The following is a 17,176-nucleotide window of genomic DNA, read 5'->3' as shown; positions in this document are numbered from 1 at the left end:
TGATTGTGCACACACATCTGATAGTCACAGTAGATTAAGAGTATAGGGGTTTGCTCACTGTGCTGTGGATTGAGTTGCAGTTCATTCTTCTCTTACTCTCTCAAACATCTGCAGCGCTTGGTGAAAACGTCCCCCATGTGACCAGCATACATCCATAATTCATCCTTCAGTTTTTCGCAGTGTTCCAATTCCACTTCCGCATGTTTACGGCGTGACCTTACTTTTCTCCACCCCCTTGACGGTTACAATTCTGTTTATTCTTACACTAGTGTGTTTGCGTGTGTCCCTGCTGTTGATTTATTGACGACATGGGAGCTAGCCAGCTACACGGTTTTCACACAGAGATAGCACGGCAGTTCCACAAATACTTAAAAGGTTGTGTTATTATTATGTTATCACAGACATTCTATAAGGGTTATCTTTCTATGCTGCACTGCTCTGCCACGAGACATGCTGTACACAACTCTAACCTCCTGGCTGGAAGAAAATGTATGATCTCAGCTAAAAGGTTTTTGAGGAGGTATTTTGCAACTTTAAAGAGAGGACTGAAAGTTTCTACTAAAGAAAGAATGAAAAAAGAAAAGCGAGAAAACCGCTCCTGCTACTGTTAAAGGAAGGGTGAGGATGTGTGTGTCTGTTGCCATGGGGATCTTTCCATTAAGTCACCGGCTGGGGTTTTTTCCCAAGCAGGGCTCAATCCACCTACATTGCAGACATTAAGACAGAGGAGACTTGAGGAGAAAGAGAGCCAAATGTCAGCGAGACAAAGACAACTAAGAGCAGTAGAGGTCTAGTGAGAGACGTTGTAGGCCTAACTGGTAGTTCATGGGCTAAAGAGATGTAGAGGGGCACATAGATAAAAAGACAGGTGGAAAAACAGGATATAAACTTGAATCGGGGCAGGCAAGGAAGGGAGACCAGAGAGGCAGGTGAGATGTGGAGGCTTAGCCCTCCTCTTTAATTAGCATGGGACATAAAGGGTGCTATTTCAGGAAAATGACAAGCTTCCTCCTTAATCTTCTGACTATGCCATAATCTGCAAAACTTTGTTTTATGACCGACAACACCCCGAACAACGAACATCCTCAACTCCACCAAACGTGTGCACTCACAACATTTTGGGTTTGCAAACATTTGGGGACGCTGCTTGGATTAACAATTTAATTCCATAAACTCTTACCCTAATGTTATGTATAACCAGTAGGTTTTTACCCTTCAAGATGGTAACCCCTTTTGGGGTAGTTGTTTCTACAGTATGTACAGTATATAGCAACATCACATTTTTGTAATCTTTGAATAAAGTTTTTCAGAAAACGTAGGTCAGGATTTTGAAGAATCGGCCTCAGTTCTAAATGGTTTAACAGATACATGCCTAACTGCCTATTCTTAACTGTTACCAAAAAAATCTAACTGGGGCCACATCTGTCCACAAATACTGTTTTGATGTCCATAATTTGCACTTGCATTGTACCATTATGTACCATTAGGTACACTACTGTACTTGCTCTTGTGTTCCGCTGCATGTGTTCGACACAGCTCACTTTTTACTTTCCTCTCTGTCCACTTTGTAATGACTCTCTTTCTCCTCTTTTGCTCTTGGTCGACAAGTGTGCACACGCCTTTTGTCTGAGAGCAATGCCAAGAAAAACATAAAAGTTAGTCCAATCCCACGAGAGAGGTGGGGCTTATATGACGTAAACACAGGCGTCTCTCTCCATGCAGCTATGTCTGCCTCAAGTGCCTAATAAGCCCCCCGCCCACCACCAGAGCAGAGCACCAAACTCTGCCTCTCTCAATTCAAAACCCATCTGGGAACCACAGGCCGCCTGCTGTCACCGCCCAGTCTCAGTTTTGAACTCTCTCCCCTCAACTTACAGTATCACTACCACCAGAAGCAATGTCACTTACTTCTACACTGTGAAATCCTACGTATTAGTTTAGTTTACACAGGGACATGGCATTCACGAGCATGGCGTCCACATATACGCTGTGAGTTGAATTGGGTCTGCTGCGAATTATGACACATTGCAGTGCAGATAGTGACCTCCGTGTTCCAGGCTGATGAGGCAATGCTTTCTGTATGGGACGGGAAGGAGAGGTGGGGCACTCTATAACACAGTAGCTACTTGGAACTCTGCAGGCAGGAAGATGAGTCATCACACACACACACACACACACATCACACACACACACACACACACACACACACACACACACACACACACACACACACACACACACACACACACACACACACACACACACACACACACATTCATGTACATTGTACTGTGCATCAGATATAACTCAGGCAAAGTATAACTCAGGCTTACTGTGTTGAATATGAGATGTCAGAATGTTGAGATGTTTCTCTGTTCAAGGTTTTAAATCCTGTTTTGTTCTCTTCAGGTGCGGGAGATTCTTGGCCACTGTTCCTGTCCAGCTCAATTTCCCATGACCAAGGTGTCGGAGGGGAAGTACAAAGTTGGAGATTCAAGTGCCCTCATCTTCATAAGGGTATGAAATCAATAATTTGTCAATACATTTACATAAAATGAGCATGTTAGGGGCATCATGGTGGCGTAGGGCAGTGGGTCCCAAATTGGGGATTGGGGGTCCCCAAATTATTTTGAGGGGGGGGAGGTTCCCAGAAGATTAGCTTAATGTGCAACATTGTTTTCTCACTCAACAGTAAACAAGCCAACAAGGTACCAAAAGTTAACTCTGAACTTGGTAGATCTGCTTTTGGCTTCTGTGGCCCTAATACATGGAATGGCCTGCAAACAACAAACCACACACCACACACACACACACACACACACACACACACACACACACACACACACACACACACACACACACACACACACACACACACACTCACACACTGTGGAGAGTGGAGACTGATGTCTAAATCCTACACGGTGCATCGAGCTTGGCTAAGTGCTCCAATGAACACACTTGTTTGTGATATTGAGTTACATTTTGATAACCTATGTGTTTGGATAAAGAAGTCTACCCTTTGGATACATTTGTATTTTGGTACTGTCACTTGATGCTTCTATTGCTTCATATCAGTAAAATTGCCAAGATCAATCTAGAGTTTGGGGCCACTACGTGGCCAACATCAGTTGGACTGTGATTTAATTTCATAGTATCACTTTTGTTTGTAAATACATCGAAGATGCGAAGCGAATGTAATCCATTCCTAATAGATGAAGCCTTGGCCTAGAGGGCATCAGGTGGTCTCCAACCTTCTTAGAGTGTTTCAACCCTCAACCACTAGGCTATGTGATTGCTCTCTCTCACTCTGCCTCTCTCTCTCTCTCTCTCTCTGCCTCTCTCTCTCTCTCCTGCTGGTGTTTACCATCTCCTTACATATCTCCTGAACACAGTTTTTGCATTTGGTTCTGTACGGACTTCCAGTGAGACACAAATAGAGCTTTGGGTCATTTCCTGACTTGGTCCTTATCTTCTTTCCAGCCTGTTTGTACTCGACTGTTTGTCTTAGACCCAACCCTAAGTATTGCCACTACCCGTTCTGGCCTCTCCAGCCCGGGCTTGTTGATACTGCGTATTGGTTTTGTCTTATTTATCCTTCACATTCCGCCACTGGTTTAATGGACTCAATGCTGTCATTCTCAAGGGACCATTTTTTATAAGATAGGCCTATGTTTATAAGATACTGTAGGTCTATGTTCTGTCTGATTGGCTATAATGTCAATTACCTTGTTCTGGCACTCGGGTGCCACAGTAGTACAGTAGCTTGCTACCCACCACCGTGGATGTTGCGAGTTCGAATCCACCGTGGTGCATCAGGCTTTGTCGAGCATCTATACCAGTGGTTTTCAACCCTTTTCATACCACGGTTCATTTTTTGATTCTGCATTTGAGCCACGGACCACCATTTGATGGCGTCTCAAGACCCAAAACTAATGAATATTTTGTTATTAAAGAAAAGGCGGGGATGTTGGATGGGTGGATGATCAGGGTGGATGTTTCGACTCAAGCAGAGTCTTCATCTCTGTGTGAGTCGAAACATGTTGGCTTATTTTAACTTTTCTAAATAAAGTACATTTATTTTTATCCACCCTCTCCTCATTTTTTAATCTTTTGAGTGCTTGGATTGCCGCCTTAACTTTAGTATTCCAGTCCCACTGATCCTTGTAGCACCAGCCTACTTTACATAACTTTTTTGCATCTCCATCGAGCACCTGGTTGATTTTCGTTTTGTCGCTTAATATTTTGTATATTTTGTCCACAATATTGATGTTGGTATCAGAGGAGAGACAACAGGCAAACGATTAAAATAACTATTCTCTAATTGTAGGTAATGCATAGGTTTAACAATAATGTAACTCTTGGGAGCATAAAATGAAACCAAATGGTCCCTTACGCTCTCAAGAGTTAAAGATCCAATAAGGGTCCATTTGCTTAGCAACTCGCCATAATTTAGCAATTATTACATTATTACATAATGTAAATGCAGTCCATTTATCATTTACAATGACAGTTTGTAAAATATTCAGGTTAGGATTAGGTATTTTTTAGGAAAAAGGTTATGGTTATAGGGTTAGGGATATGAATTTTGACGTTTGCGTAGGTTAAGTAAACTGCTTGACATCCCCATTCCCCCCCAAAACAGTATATGACAAGTGTGTGAGTGTGTATGTGTGCGTACCAGGGGGGCAGTCCGAAAGATATTTTGTGAAGCCACTAAGGAAATGAAAGTTCATATAATGGCCTGTTGTGGCGCTGTCACTGGACCCAGAAAAACCCATATCCCCATAGAAGTCCATGTATTTGGGCCCAACTTCACCTAGACTGTATTACCTTAATAAACATGGTCATGAATACTTTTTGCTTCCAGTCACTAGTTTAAAGTCTCATTTCTAATGTCATAATATTCTTTTTGGAAAATGATGGTCCCATTTATAAAAAAAATGACCATAAAGTCGCGCATGTTCTGAGGGGCGTGGCTACCGTTACAGTCTATGAACGGGATCCCCCACCCACTCGAGTCAAAATAAAAACCAACGAAGAAGAAGGGGGAAGTCCCGCCTCGTTGTCTGGGCCAGCCAATGGGCCAGCTGGCCTGAGCTGGGCCAAAACGGATCTAGAAAGATAGCGACTTCCATTGCAAGGACTGACAGGCTTCATTTTACCTTCATGTTAGACCCGCGGAACGCTTTGTCCATATTTTTTACAGTCTATGGTGCGTACATGCATGCATGCTTCCATGCGTGCGTGTCTGTGTGTGCGTGTCTGTGTGTGCGTGTCTGTGTGCATGCGTGTCTGTGTGCTGTGTGACTGTGTGTGTTAGGCTTTTAAGATTAGGCCCTGCCCACTATCTCCACCCTCTCTTCAATTCTCACTGAGGATGACAGTGATTATGCATATTCCCCAGCAGCCTTTGGTGTAGCTCACATGCTTTCCTTATTCATCTGTAGGGTGCAAGGCAGCTTGCTGGTAGCCACCTTTCCTTATTCATCTGTAGGGTGCAAGGCAGCTTGCTGGTAGCCACCTTTCCTTATTCATCTGTAGGGTGCAAGGCAGCTTGCTGGTAGCCACCTTTCCTTATTCATCTGTAGGGTGCAAGGCAGCTTGCTGGTAGCCACCATCAAATCAAACAGTCCTCTATTTCGGTTGACAAGGAAGGAGGGGATGGAGGCTAGAGAGGAAGCAATGACAAAAAAAATGTATAAATCCATGTGGCGCCAAATAAGAAGTCCTTGTCCCTAGGAAGGTCTTCGACTTGAATTGTTATGCACAGAGGCCGCAATGAATCATGAACGGCAAGCATAACATTCATAAAGCATGAGCATTTAGTGAGATGCTGGATCAACCTGCCTCCACTCTGACTACAAGTAGTCTCTGTATCCTGTTGCCATAGAAACAGGGACTGGGTCTCCACCGTTGTGAAGATTGGGATACCCCTTCATTGTTTTGGAAATAAGACAGCTGAGCCATGGAGGAGCTCTCAGCCTTATCACACTCCTTATATTTACTACTTGTAAACCAGCTTTTGTCTTGACGTGTAATGGAGCACAAGCAGCAGTGCATATCTTCAGGATAGAGTCATGTGTACAAAAATAGTTCCATGTTGTACACTCTGAGTTACAGAGTCTTCATTTTGGTTCCTAACTATCATTCATTTAGCTGAGGGCCCCTGGAACCCCCTCAAAGATCTGTGAAGGTCCCCAAACCGAATGTTGAGAACCAGTGGTGTAGCGTGTGAAGTACAGTGCAGCTATCCCTCTGATCAGCCGCGTCTGCTACCCTGCTGCCCGTAACTCCTCCCAGCCTCAACCCGAGGATGACACATGTGCTTTACTGCTTGCTGTGCTGCTGCACACAGGCTCCATGCCACCCCACACAGATGTAGAGCCACATTACTTTACCTCGCCTGCCCTCAGAAATGCGTAGCCGGCAGAGACAAAGAGGCTGCATACACAAAGCTGTCACATAAATGTGCTGCTTCAGTGAAGATGGCTTCTTCCTGGAGGGAGAGAGATACTCTGGGCTGATGCTGTGGTTCTGTCTGTGTCTCTGTGTTAGCAGATGAGTACACGAAGGGGCTCATCTACCGATCACCTATTTTCTCTTTAGCTAGTTAGCTAGCTAGCTAGCCAGCCCTAGATAGCCACCTTCTCCACTCTAAAATCAGAGGCAAGGAGTCAAGGAAAGGAGGAGAGACGAGTCGTTGCCATGATAATTCTACCAGTGGGCAAAACCAGCTGACTGGGAAAGAGAGTATAAAGAACAGTGTTTTTCATGGCACCATGTCTCTATTATTCTCCCCTTTGACATTTTTGTGTTGGCATGGCGATGATGAGCAGTGCATAATGGCAGCAGCTGGGAGGGATGTGGGAAGGGGAGGGTGTAGGGCAAGGAGCAGCAGGGACACAGGCAAGGGTGCATCTTTGGGACTGTTACATAACATTGTGGGGGCAATAGAGGGATTGTGGCCCTGTGGGCAACTGCTCAGCATGCTGCCCTACTGGTGGAATTTGCATATCTACTGATTTGATCTGCCTTCTGTGTGGTAGCCTATTGCAATTAAAACTAGAAATGCACTCTGTCGAGCTGCCAACTTGCACTACTCGCCACCAGCGACGCCACCAACATACAGAGCCAATTGGCTCCAATTGGCTGAGGGGTCCACCGACATACAAAGCCAATTGGCTCCAATTGGCTGAGGGGTCCACCGACATATGCAGCAAGTTGCCAACTTGCGCTCTGATTGAACGAGCGACGCCACCGAAAATACACAATCCCTGCTTGGATTGGCCGAGCGACGCCACCAACAATACACAATACAGGGACCACCAAAAATTCACAATCCCTGATTGGCCAAGGCATACGCAGCCGAAAAACAATGTGTTGTGTGTGTTTCCATCAGTGCTCCCTTATGTTTATCTGGCTGTGTCTGATTTCTTCTTTCTTCCTTCAGGTTCTTCGTACTCATGTGATGGTGCGGGTGGGTGGAGGCTGGGACACATTAGAACACTATTTGGACAAGCATGACCCCTGCCGCTGTGCTGCCTTTGGTGAGATCACTTCCTGTTCCCTTATACAAAACAAAGTCATTGCTTTGTCTTGCAGTTGAACTTTAGAATTCACTTATGATTCAATAGATTTATGACTTAGAACAGCTGATTCACATGTAGTTGTATTTAGACTGCGAATTATTCATCAGCTTGACTTTATTGTGTCGTATTTGTATAATCTATGTGGGTTACAACTTACAAGATGTGTTCTTTTAAAGCAAAGTAATTTATCCCCTACTCCCCACTGCTATCTCATTCAAGGTTAAGTAAGTGTTGCCAACCAATCAGCCATACATGTTGCCATAAACAGGAGAATAGTTATCAATGTTAATATGTATCCTCACTTTAGAGGGGCAGCATAAAGTAACCATGGTTATAGGCATATGTTAGGCTTTTAAACCCCTGGAGCCCTTATAGCCCTTATCCGTAGGTCCACAACACTGCCAGCGTGATGATGGGAGAGGCCTTTGGTCTGGTGAGACCAGCTGTAGTCATGCTTAGTACTGCAAGAGAGATCATATGGTCCTGTCTGTCTGTCTGTCTGTCGATAAGAACTGTACCAGAAAGTATGGTTACGCAGATGATCTGGTCATAATGCTGGGACAACCAACCTGGAAGTCAATGGAAGAGGGTCTCAACCAGGATATGACCATGAAGCTTAGTGTCCGTTGCAAACCATCTTAACAACAGAGAAGCGAAAAGGAACCTGGAGTTCCAACAAGCACCAAAGTACCTCGGCATACTCTGGATAGGACACTGTCCTTCAATCAACATAGAAGACATGTTTCACCCCACTGCCTGTCCTTGCAGGAATTGCCCCGGACATTTGACAACGATAGTCGTCAAATGTCCCCCCCTCCCTCGGTGTAAATAATAGGATGATCACTAGTATTCATCTGAGTACATATATGGGTTGATTTTCCTATCTCAATGAAGTAGCAACCTAATATAGGCTCTCCATTGTCGCCGTGTATGAGCCTAGGGATATCGATATGGTGCTCAGCTGTGGTTTATTTCTGGCCTCCTGTTGATGACTATTATGTCCTGCTAGGCTGTGGGTGTTGTCACAGGCTGGCTGGATGTGCTGCACATGTCTGTCCTAACATTTCCTTGCCATTTGTCTCCCCAGCCCACCGCTACCACCAGGCCAAGACCAGCGGTCAGAGCCAGGGTGGCCACAGTAAGTCCTCTAGTGCGCACTCATCCCGCTCCACGAGCCCTGGGCCGCATTGGCGCAACGAAGGCATAGCCCCTTACAAGCCTCCATCTGATAGGCGCACTCTGGAGCCTCCCTCGGCCCTGTGTGCTCCGTCTTCCAGCACAAGGCCTGGTCGGTCTCACCACCCCTCTGGCAACACCGAGCCAGACTCCTGCGCTGCGCGCGCCCTGCTCCCACGACCGCCAAGAGATCGATCAGAACCCCGACACTTTAATCCTCTCAGGTGTGTGTGCACGTGCATCTGCATGCAGTAAAGCAGCCTTGCAGGCCACATATACTTATCACCAATTTCTACACACACACACACACACACACACACACAAATGCACATGTACTGACTGTTTACACACACAGCGAACATACCCAAGCCAGGAAAAGGAAGCTACAGATTAGACCAGTACAGATTTATCTAATCTCAGGTGACATTGCACATAAGCCCAACACACACAACCATCCTCCTGTGCCCCCTAGTGGCCTCTCCACCCACCTCTCTTCTTTCCCCTCTTTTCTTTTCTCTTCCCTTTCCTCCCTCCTTTCTGTTTTTATCCAGTTAATTAAACTAATGACTGGCTAGGATCCAGCAGCAGAGCTGCTGATCAAGCCCTTGTCTGCCCTCTCTCAAATGCACACAGTTCATTGGATTGAAACAGCATGGGGTTAAGAGGAGAGGAAAAACACAATTGTTTGAACCGATGTGTCTCAGAAGTGGTGTGATAGTCAGAGTGTTGGTATGTTAAAGCCTATAAAGTTTCTCACTGTGGATTGTTAATAGTGTGAGATCTGCCCGGTTCCCTCATAAGCCTAACCAAATGTTGAGTTAGTCACATACTTTATACATACGTCAGTGTGGAGGCGCCATTGTTCAACACAATTAGGATTTGAGGGGTGGTTTACTTTGGCTTCTATCCAATGTGTGGCTCAGTTTCCTTGTTGAGTGACGACTTATAGTGGGTGTCAAGGCAACCTCTCTGAATTATCCATGTGTGGGTGGGGCATCACCCTCAAATGCGCCAGACTAGACAAGGCATAATCTGACATCTATCCCCAGACTCAGACAACTGTTCCCAGCTTTGCTATCTAGGGCAGTAGGTCAACAGGTGGAGAGATAGTACAGCCTTGGTACCTAGGTTGGAGTGTTCCTTGTTAGGTGCCTGGTTTGTCCAACACAAAAGTTTACATGAACTGACACAAAAGCCTCGGCTGTGTACACTGTACAGTACTCACACCAATCAAGCCTCTCACATAACAGATGAACTAACCGACAGATATATGATACTACATGATATGATATGGTTAACACATCAAGTTAACCAACGATCTCGCCCATGTTGACGATGTCACAGGGATAGGTTTTCCCGGGGAGGTTTTCATTTTATAGTTTACACGGTGGCCTCGCTCCCCAAAACACAGAAAACACAGAGATTCAGATTGTCTTCTTCTGACAGACACAAGACATTAATCTTTTTCACTTCTCGGAAACCGTTGGTCCGATCGAATTGCCACTCAGCACGCCCCCCCCCCCCGGGACACACACCAGACACACAAGTTTGATGTCAAACAGTCCGACGGCGCCTGAGTTGTGCCCGGACGGACGGACAGACAGACAGACAGACAGACACTACAGTAGCATCTCTCTCTATAACAATCTAATTTAGAAACAAATGCAATGTTTCATGGAGTTCTAACTTTCATGTAAACTAGATTTTCCCTTAAATAGTCAAATTTACAATCTAGAACATTCTTGATCTTCATCCACAGCAACTTTTATAATTGTCAACTAACAACACATTAAAGTGCTTAGCTAATTAAATGTACAAATGGACACTTTTTGGGGTTGCATTTGTAAAGTCTTCGAAGCTAAACCAACACCAGGATTTGATGGTGAACAGTCCATGCCTGTCCCCCCACTTAGTTTTCTATTCCAGCGCCTATGCTCTTTACATATAAGGGGTTGGACCCCCCCCCGATCTCAATAGTGAGGCTAAAATATTAAGTTGGAATTAGATCGTACAGTATATTCACTGAAGAATGAATGCATATTGTAAATAACAGCAAAAGCTATAAAGTTAACTAAAATAAACTTTAAAAAGTACCATAATTACAAAATAGGTGTCTTTGAAGCAGAAAGAAAGAGGAAATATTGGCCTGTGGAAGAGGTGAGGCCATTGTGTCAACAAAATCAGTATCTTTATTGCAAATTGAATTATTATCATTATAGGTATCATATTTATACCACATATTGTAATGTCTTAATCTAATCTTAATCTTAATCTTGATTGTTCTGTAAATAATTGGCCCATCATCTGTAAAAAACATATTAACATTTCTTTCAGAAATATTACTTTTACTTTTGTTTGTTTGTCAAGTGACACATTGTGATTTAGTGAGGCCTGGGTTAGTCAGTTTCTCTAAGGGTACCACTGTTTTGTGTCAATGGATTGGTGTGTGGAGAGAGAGCGCTGTGTGAGGGTTTAGGTTAGAACATCCACTGGACCTATAATCCTGCCCCCACTTGCTCTCATGTTCCCTGTAATCCCCCTGGTTGTCACTGCCTACTCATCCAGGAAGCCCCACACCCTAGGTTGGTCAGACTGCCTGTGCAGAGTAACAACATAGAGAGATTCACAGTCCCAGAATGTCACAGATTAGAGGTCATTTCATGGACTGAAGGTAGAGGATATTTACTGTAAACCGGCTATGGCCATACAGAGCAATATGGTGCTGTACTACTTATTGCATCAAGGGACACGTGTCGTGAACTGGTTCTTTCTATTAACACATGTCAAATAAACTAATACAGTTAAGTAAATACAGTTAAAGCACATTCATTTCCTTTCTTTGTTGCAGGAATAAGGAGACAATGTTGCCAATGACAAGGCGTATGTCAGGGGATAGTGACTCCTCCACTGCCTCCTCAAAGGGAGGAGGAGGAGGGGGGACACGCTACCCTCTAGGGAGCACTGCACGCCGCCGTTCAGGTGAAGACGTGGTTCTGCTTGTCAACCGTAAGGAAGGGAAGCATATGATTGAGCGGCCTGGAGGAGGAGCTCAGACTCCTGGCCTACGTCCCCCGATGCCCCGTGCACGCAGCCAATCTCGGGAGCGTCCCACGCCTGCTCCTATGCTCAAACCCACCCCGCCGCAAGCACCCTCTGATGGAAGCAGAACCTCCCGCACAGAAAGGGGACGCTCTCTTGGAAACGACGGGCCCAGGAGATTTCCACGTTCACACAGCCAAGGCAAGCTGCCCAACCGGACTCGGCCCAACGATGCTAGCCCTGGAGCATCTCCCCGCCACAGGGACCCCCAGCCATCAGACAGGCGGGAGGACCTTCGAGGAAAACAAGCAGCCCCTGCCACCCCCAGAATTTTTAGTGGCTTCACCAGGAGACAGTCCTCCTCATGCTCCAACTCACCCATTAAAGGGGTCCAGAGCAACAACAGCAGCCCCAATAAGAAGACCACAGTCACTCCCAGGCCTCCGGCCCCTCGTTCTCCCTCTGTGGGAAAAAGCAGGCTGTTGCCACCAGTCACCTCAGGAGGCAGACGTTCCCCACACTCCTTACCTCGCAGCTCTCACCACCACGGCCCCCGATCCCCTCGGACCTCCCACAGCCCTCGCTCTACCGGTCGAGGCCATCATAAGGATTGGTCTGGGCTGGAGCGCCAGGAGCCAGATGAACCAGAGGGACTAGGCTTCCAGATGCTCCCCACTCTCGATCCCCAGAGAGAGCAGGAGCTTTATCGTAGCTTTGAGGCTGAGTTCCTGGCTAACCAGGCCAGAGGAGAACCTAGCAGACCTCCCTTACTGTTGCCTGTCTCCACACACCCACAGCAGGTGGGTGGAAATCTCACAGTGCCAACCTCTGCTGATCCTAATGTCACTGACTCTGCCTATTCCTCCTCCAATTCTTCCACCTCCTCCCTGAATGTCGCGGCCAAGATAGGAACTCTGCCTGACCTCAGGGAATCCAAGAGAATGAACCCTCGTCACTACCCGCTGGACGACCCTTTGAACTTAATGCACGGACACAACCCAGCAGGACTGCACAATGGTGGACAAGGAGAGTGCTGGGGTGAGCGAGGGGGGGGTCTTAGGAAGCTCCCCGCTATCTCCAGCTCAATGGAGGAGAGGGAGTTCCTGAGTACCATACCTGGAGATACAGAGCCAGCCAAATCCACGAATCAGGCCGCATCCCAGCCTCCTTTCCAACGTGGAGGTTGCCCTCCCTCTGGAGGCTCAGGACCTGAAGGAGATGTTCCTCTGGAGGATCAACAGCCAAACCTACCATATGACTTGGAAGACGGTGACCCCAACGATGACCTTCCTCCTCCGGAGGCCTGCCCCTCACCAGTGGCCCTCCCCCCTTCTGAGGATTGCTCCTTTCAAGACTCCTCTAGTGAAAACTCCTCCATGTGCTTCAGTCTGAGTGAATCACGTTCGGAGTCCTCACCCCCGCCTTCGCCGCTGGCCAATGGGGACGCTGCTGGAGGGGTGGTGCTACGGCCAAAGAGAGGACAGAAGAAGGCAGAGAGGGTACCTTCCATCTACAAGCTCAAACTGAGACCAAGGATTAGACCTCGCACTGACAACCGGCCAGACAACAGCCCCTCGCGTATCCCCACCCCGCTCAGCTACAGAGACCTGCAGGCACACGATCACCTCTCCCCTTGTAACACTCCACCGCTGTCCCCTCAGAGCTCCCGTGCAAATGGCCACACATCCTCTCGCAAGGGCCTGCACCACCAGGCCTTTGATCTCATCCACCCCCAGACACACTCCTCAGCTATGGGCAACAAAGAGTGCTCGTACCCTGGACAGTCAGGTAGCCTGGACTCTGATGCCTGGATGTAGCACAAAACGGTGTGCAGCAAAAGTTGTTGTCATACGATCACTGTCTAAAAGGACTGGAGACCAGGCTGTGGACTGTTGGTATAGCATGTTGCACACTTTTCTTTTTTTTGGCCTCTTCATATCTGTGGGGGTTTCCATGATATTTTTTTGCACTCAAGCCAAATTATTTATTACCAAAGGAATTAGTTTTACTTTCATTTTAATGTATGCATGGTGATTGATCATATTCATAATCATAACATAAGGTGTCTTGTGAAAAGCTCATGATTGCTGCCACTGCAGAGAGGGAAAGAAAGAGAGAGAGCATATGTGCTGCCATGTGCCCCCACCGCAGGGCATACTGTAGTCAAGTGCCAAGGACTAGAATAGATAACCTGTGGACAGTAGAACACTAGTCAGAAGTCAAATGAGTTGGCTCCCTCTTGTGGTTGACCCCATCATTTATGCTTGCCACGATAGTCTACTCCTGGTAGTGTGACTGTGATATCTCACTGTTGCTCAAGGTTAAATTACTATCTTGATTTACCGCAATTCTGTGCTCAAATACTCAAATACACAGTACTATAATGTGCAACGACTGTGATGTACCTATCTATATACCCTATCCGATGAAAATAACACACTACATGTTGCATACTGTATGTGCACACTACCAAGAAATGTGTACTATTACTGTATGATATCACCGTCTCATAACTATTCAACACAATGCAGATTGACAATGTTTTTAAGCTTTTAGGTTTTTAATGTTCTCGTTGAATGCAGTAAAAACATTTACATTTTATTTCTATTTCTAATGCAGTGAGTTAAGTCGATTAGGATATTACTGTGTGTCATTGTCACTGAATGAGCAACGTTGAGTTCTTCTTTCATCAATACTGTACCCTGGAATTCAACAAAATATTTAGTATTTATGTGCAGAAGACACAATTTAAAAAGGATTGAATACAAATATGTAAATACTTATGTGGATAAATGAATGAATACTACAATACTGGGTATTGTGTATATAACAGGTGTTGAATATATAATGTACATATTCACTGTATTAAGTTTTATGCCGCCTTAGCTATGCAATATTGCTGTTGGAGATGCCTTCAGAGTTCCCTTTGCCTTAAAATATTTTGGTGGACTTGTTTTTGAATGTGTTTTTGTCAGTGTGCTCTATTGAGCAACTAGAATGCCATAATCATCATGACCACTTTCAGAAAATGACTAATGGTTTGAGCGTTAAATTGTGGACATAAGTGGGAAACATTTCCATTTTTAGTTTAAAAATACTTGATGTACATAGACATGATAAAGATGCATATGTATTGCCTCTGAGTCCCCGATGGCTATCACATTGACACACATCTTAAAGGGATAGTTCACAATTTTTTAACTTAAGTTGTATGAAATACTTGCCATTAATATAGTGGTTGCAACTGTATTAATTGATTGCCCGAGTCCCGTGGTGGGAGTTCTGCTTTGGTTTTGGTGAATATTAAGTAGTTCCTGTCATTTTGTGGGGGGCACTGGGACCACGCATTAAAAGTAAATTAATCCACAAAACCATCGTCATTTGCATTGTTGACCTATTTCTAAAATATTAGTGCAACTTTCGTTCAACTTTTCCCCCTCTATCACATGGAGCTAATTTTTGGGCGATTTCCGTGTGAAAAAATGAACGAAAGTTGCACTAATATTTTAGAAAAAGGTCAACGATACAAATTACGTTAGTTTTGTGGATTAATTTACTTTTAATGAGTGACCCCAGTGCCCCCCACAAAATGACCGGAACTATCCACCAAAACAGGAGCAGAACTCCCACCACGGGACTCAGGCAATCAATTAATACAGTTGCAAGTTGCAACCACTATATTATTGGCAAGTATTTCATACAGCTTAAGTAAAAAAATAAAAATAACTATCCCTTTAAATCTAATTTATACTTAATCTCTATGCTATATAATTTAAACAAATTATATAGTGTCACTTGCTGTAAATAACACTTTCAATAAAAGAAAATGCATTGTGAGAAAACTGTTATTTTTGGCAAACAGCACATTTTATGTTGCAAACTAAATTTGGCTTTTAGAAAGCACAGGGTCGCTGTCATTTACTTACATGACATGGTCTATGGTGACATCTAGTGGACTTGTATTGGTTGTACAAAGTAATCATGTATTTTGTTCAAACTGAGCTAGATGGTACATAATGTGCTTTCCCCCCCTATATTATTGAATTCTCTGTGTGTACCGGTACTTACATTTTCTGGAATGTCATGTTTCTATGCTGATTGAAGTGGAGCAGGAGGTATTATTATATTTTGGGGATCAAGAAAGAATTGGTTTGACTTGAGTGAATGCATGCAAAACAACACTTGGATTATGGGACATACGTAACGACTAGGGTTCTGTGATCTTGTGTGGTTACATCTGTTGATTATGGAGACGTAATGTGTCCAGCCTGTGATGTCATTCATCTATGTCACACTTGTCTATGACATATATGACGTACGACTCAAATTTGGGTTGAGGTTTCAGACCGATCCGAGCCCCATTGACATCCATTACGAAAATAAAAATTTAAAAACTTTAAAACATGTTCTCTGGCCTATACTGGCAGTGAAATTCGAAGATTAGCACACAGAGACATACAGTCCCTCTTATATAGACAGCTAGCTTCCTGCAGAGCCATCTTGTAAAATAAATGAGGTTTTAAAATGATGATCTACTTTTCTAAATGCCTGCTGGCATTTTTTATTTGAGGTTTTGGACAGAAGTGATGATGATGGTGTTTGTTTACAATATATGAAAAAGAGTTCACAGTGATTGGAATAGAATGTTTAACTTTCAATGTACAAAACCTATAAGAATATGTACATGGTGGAGGTAAAGAAGGGAGTGGTGTTGGATTTGAGTAATTTATGTATATTACATGTATTGAAGACCTCAGTCTTGAGTGACAGCTGTCTCTTCTGTACAATAAATGAACCGAACTGTGTATGGAAAATGCAAAGGGAAAGAAAGAACATCAAATTAACAATTGAAAAGGTACAGGTATACACTGCCTAGCAATGCTCAAAGATGTCATCATTTGATTGATTGATATTGTTATGTTTTATCTTTGTCACTGCCATAAATAAGTTCTACTGTATAATAGTGCTCTGTCAGGGGCATGCCCAAAGGAGAAAAAGTATTCAACTTGTAGTCAATGACCAGGAGGTGTTGAAAATAATTCTACCAGTTTTAATGACAGCGACTTCATGCACCATTTAAAGGAATAATTACTGTCTCTAAATTTGCTTTGTCCAGCACAGCTTTGTAAATGTTGATTCTTTCTGTCTCATGAGTCAGCCACAATTGAATGTTCATGACAAAAATTAATTATTTATGTTCTACTGTAAAACTAGTAGATCATGTATGCTACTTTATATGAGTGCTCGATATTGTGGAATTTGTATGCATTGAATAGCAATACTGCAATACCAATATTTCACTGTTTTCTTTTTTAAATGAAATGCTGTCAAGTTGTTCTTGTAATAAATATTTTACTCTTAAACTGAGA

At 44.3% G+C, this 17,176-nt stretch overlaps 1 protein-coding gene across 1 annotated transcript in view; it reads left to right on the top strand.

The window, feature by feature from the left end:
• The window catches only part of gas2l1 (growth arrest-specific 2 like 1), a 28,279-nt gene extending 11,103 nt beyond the window's left edge, over positions 1-17,176 (top strand). The window contains exons 2-5 of the mRNA XM_080766616.1: positions 2,410-2,517; positions 7,454-7,550; positions 8,680-8,992; positions 11,617-17,176. Coding sequence (XP_080622742.1) covers positions 2,410-2,517; positions 7,454-7,550; positions 8,680-8,992; positions 11,617-13,624 — 2,526 coding nt within the window. The 3' untranslated portion in view covers positions 13,625-17,176. The remainder of the gene's footprint in view (positions 1-2,409; positions 2,518-7,453; positions 7,551-8,679; positions 8,993-11,616) is intronic.

The sequence above is a fragment of the Protomyctophum bolini genome, assembly GCF_963924005.1.
Source record: "Protomyctophum bolini genome assembly, chromosome: 6".
NCBI lineage: Eukaryota > Metazoa > Chordata > Actinopteri > Myctophiformes > Myctophidae > Protomyctophum > Protomyctophum bolini.
This window is presented reverse-complemented; position numbering and strand designations above follow the sequence as displayed.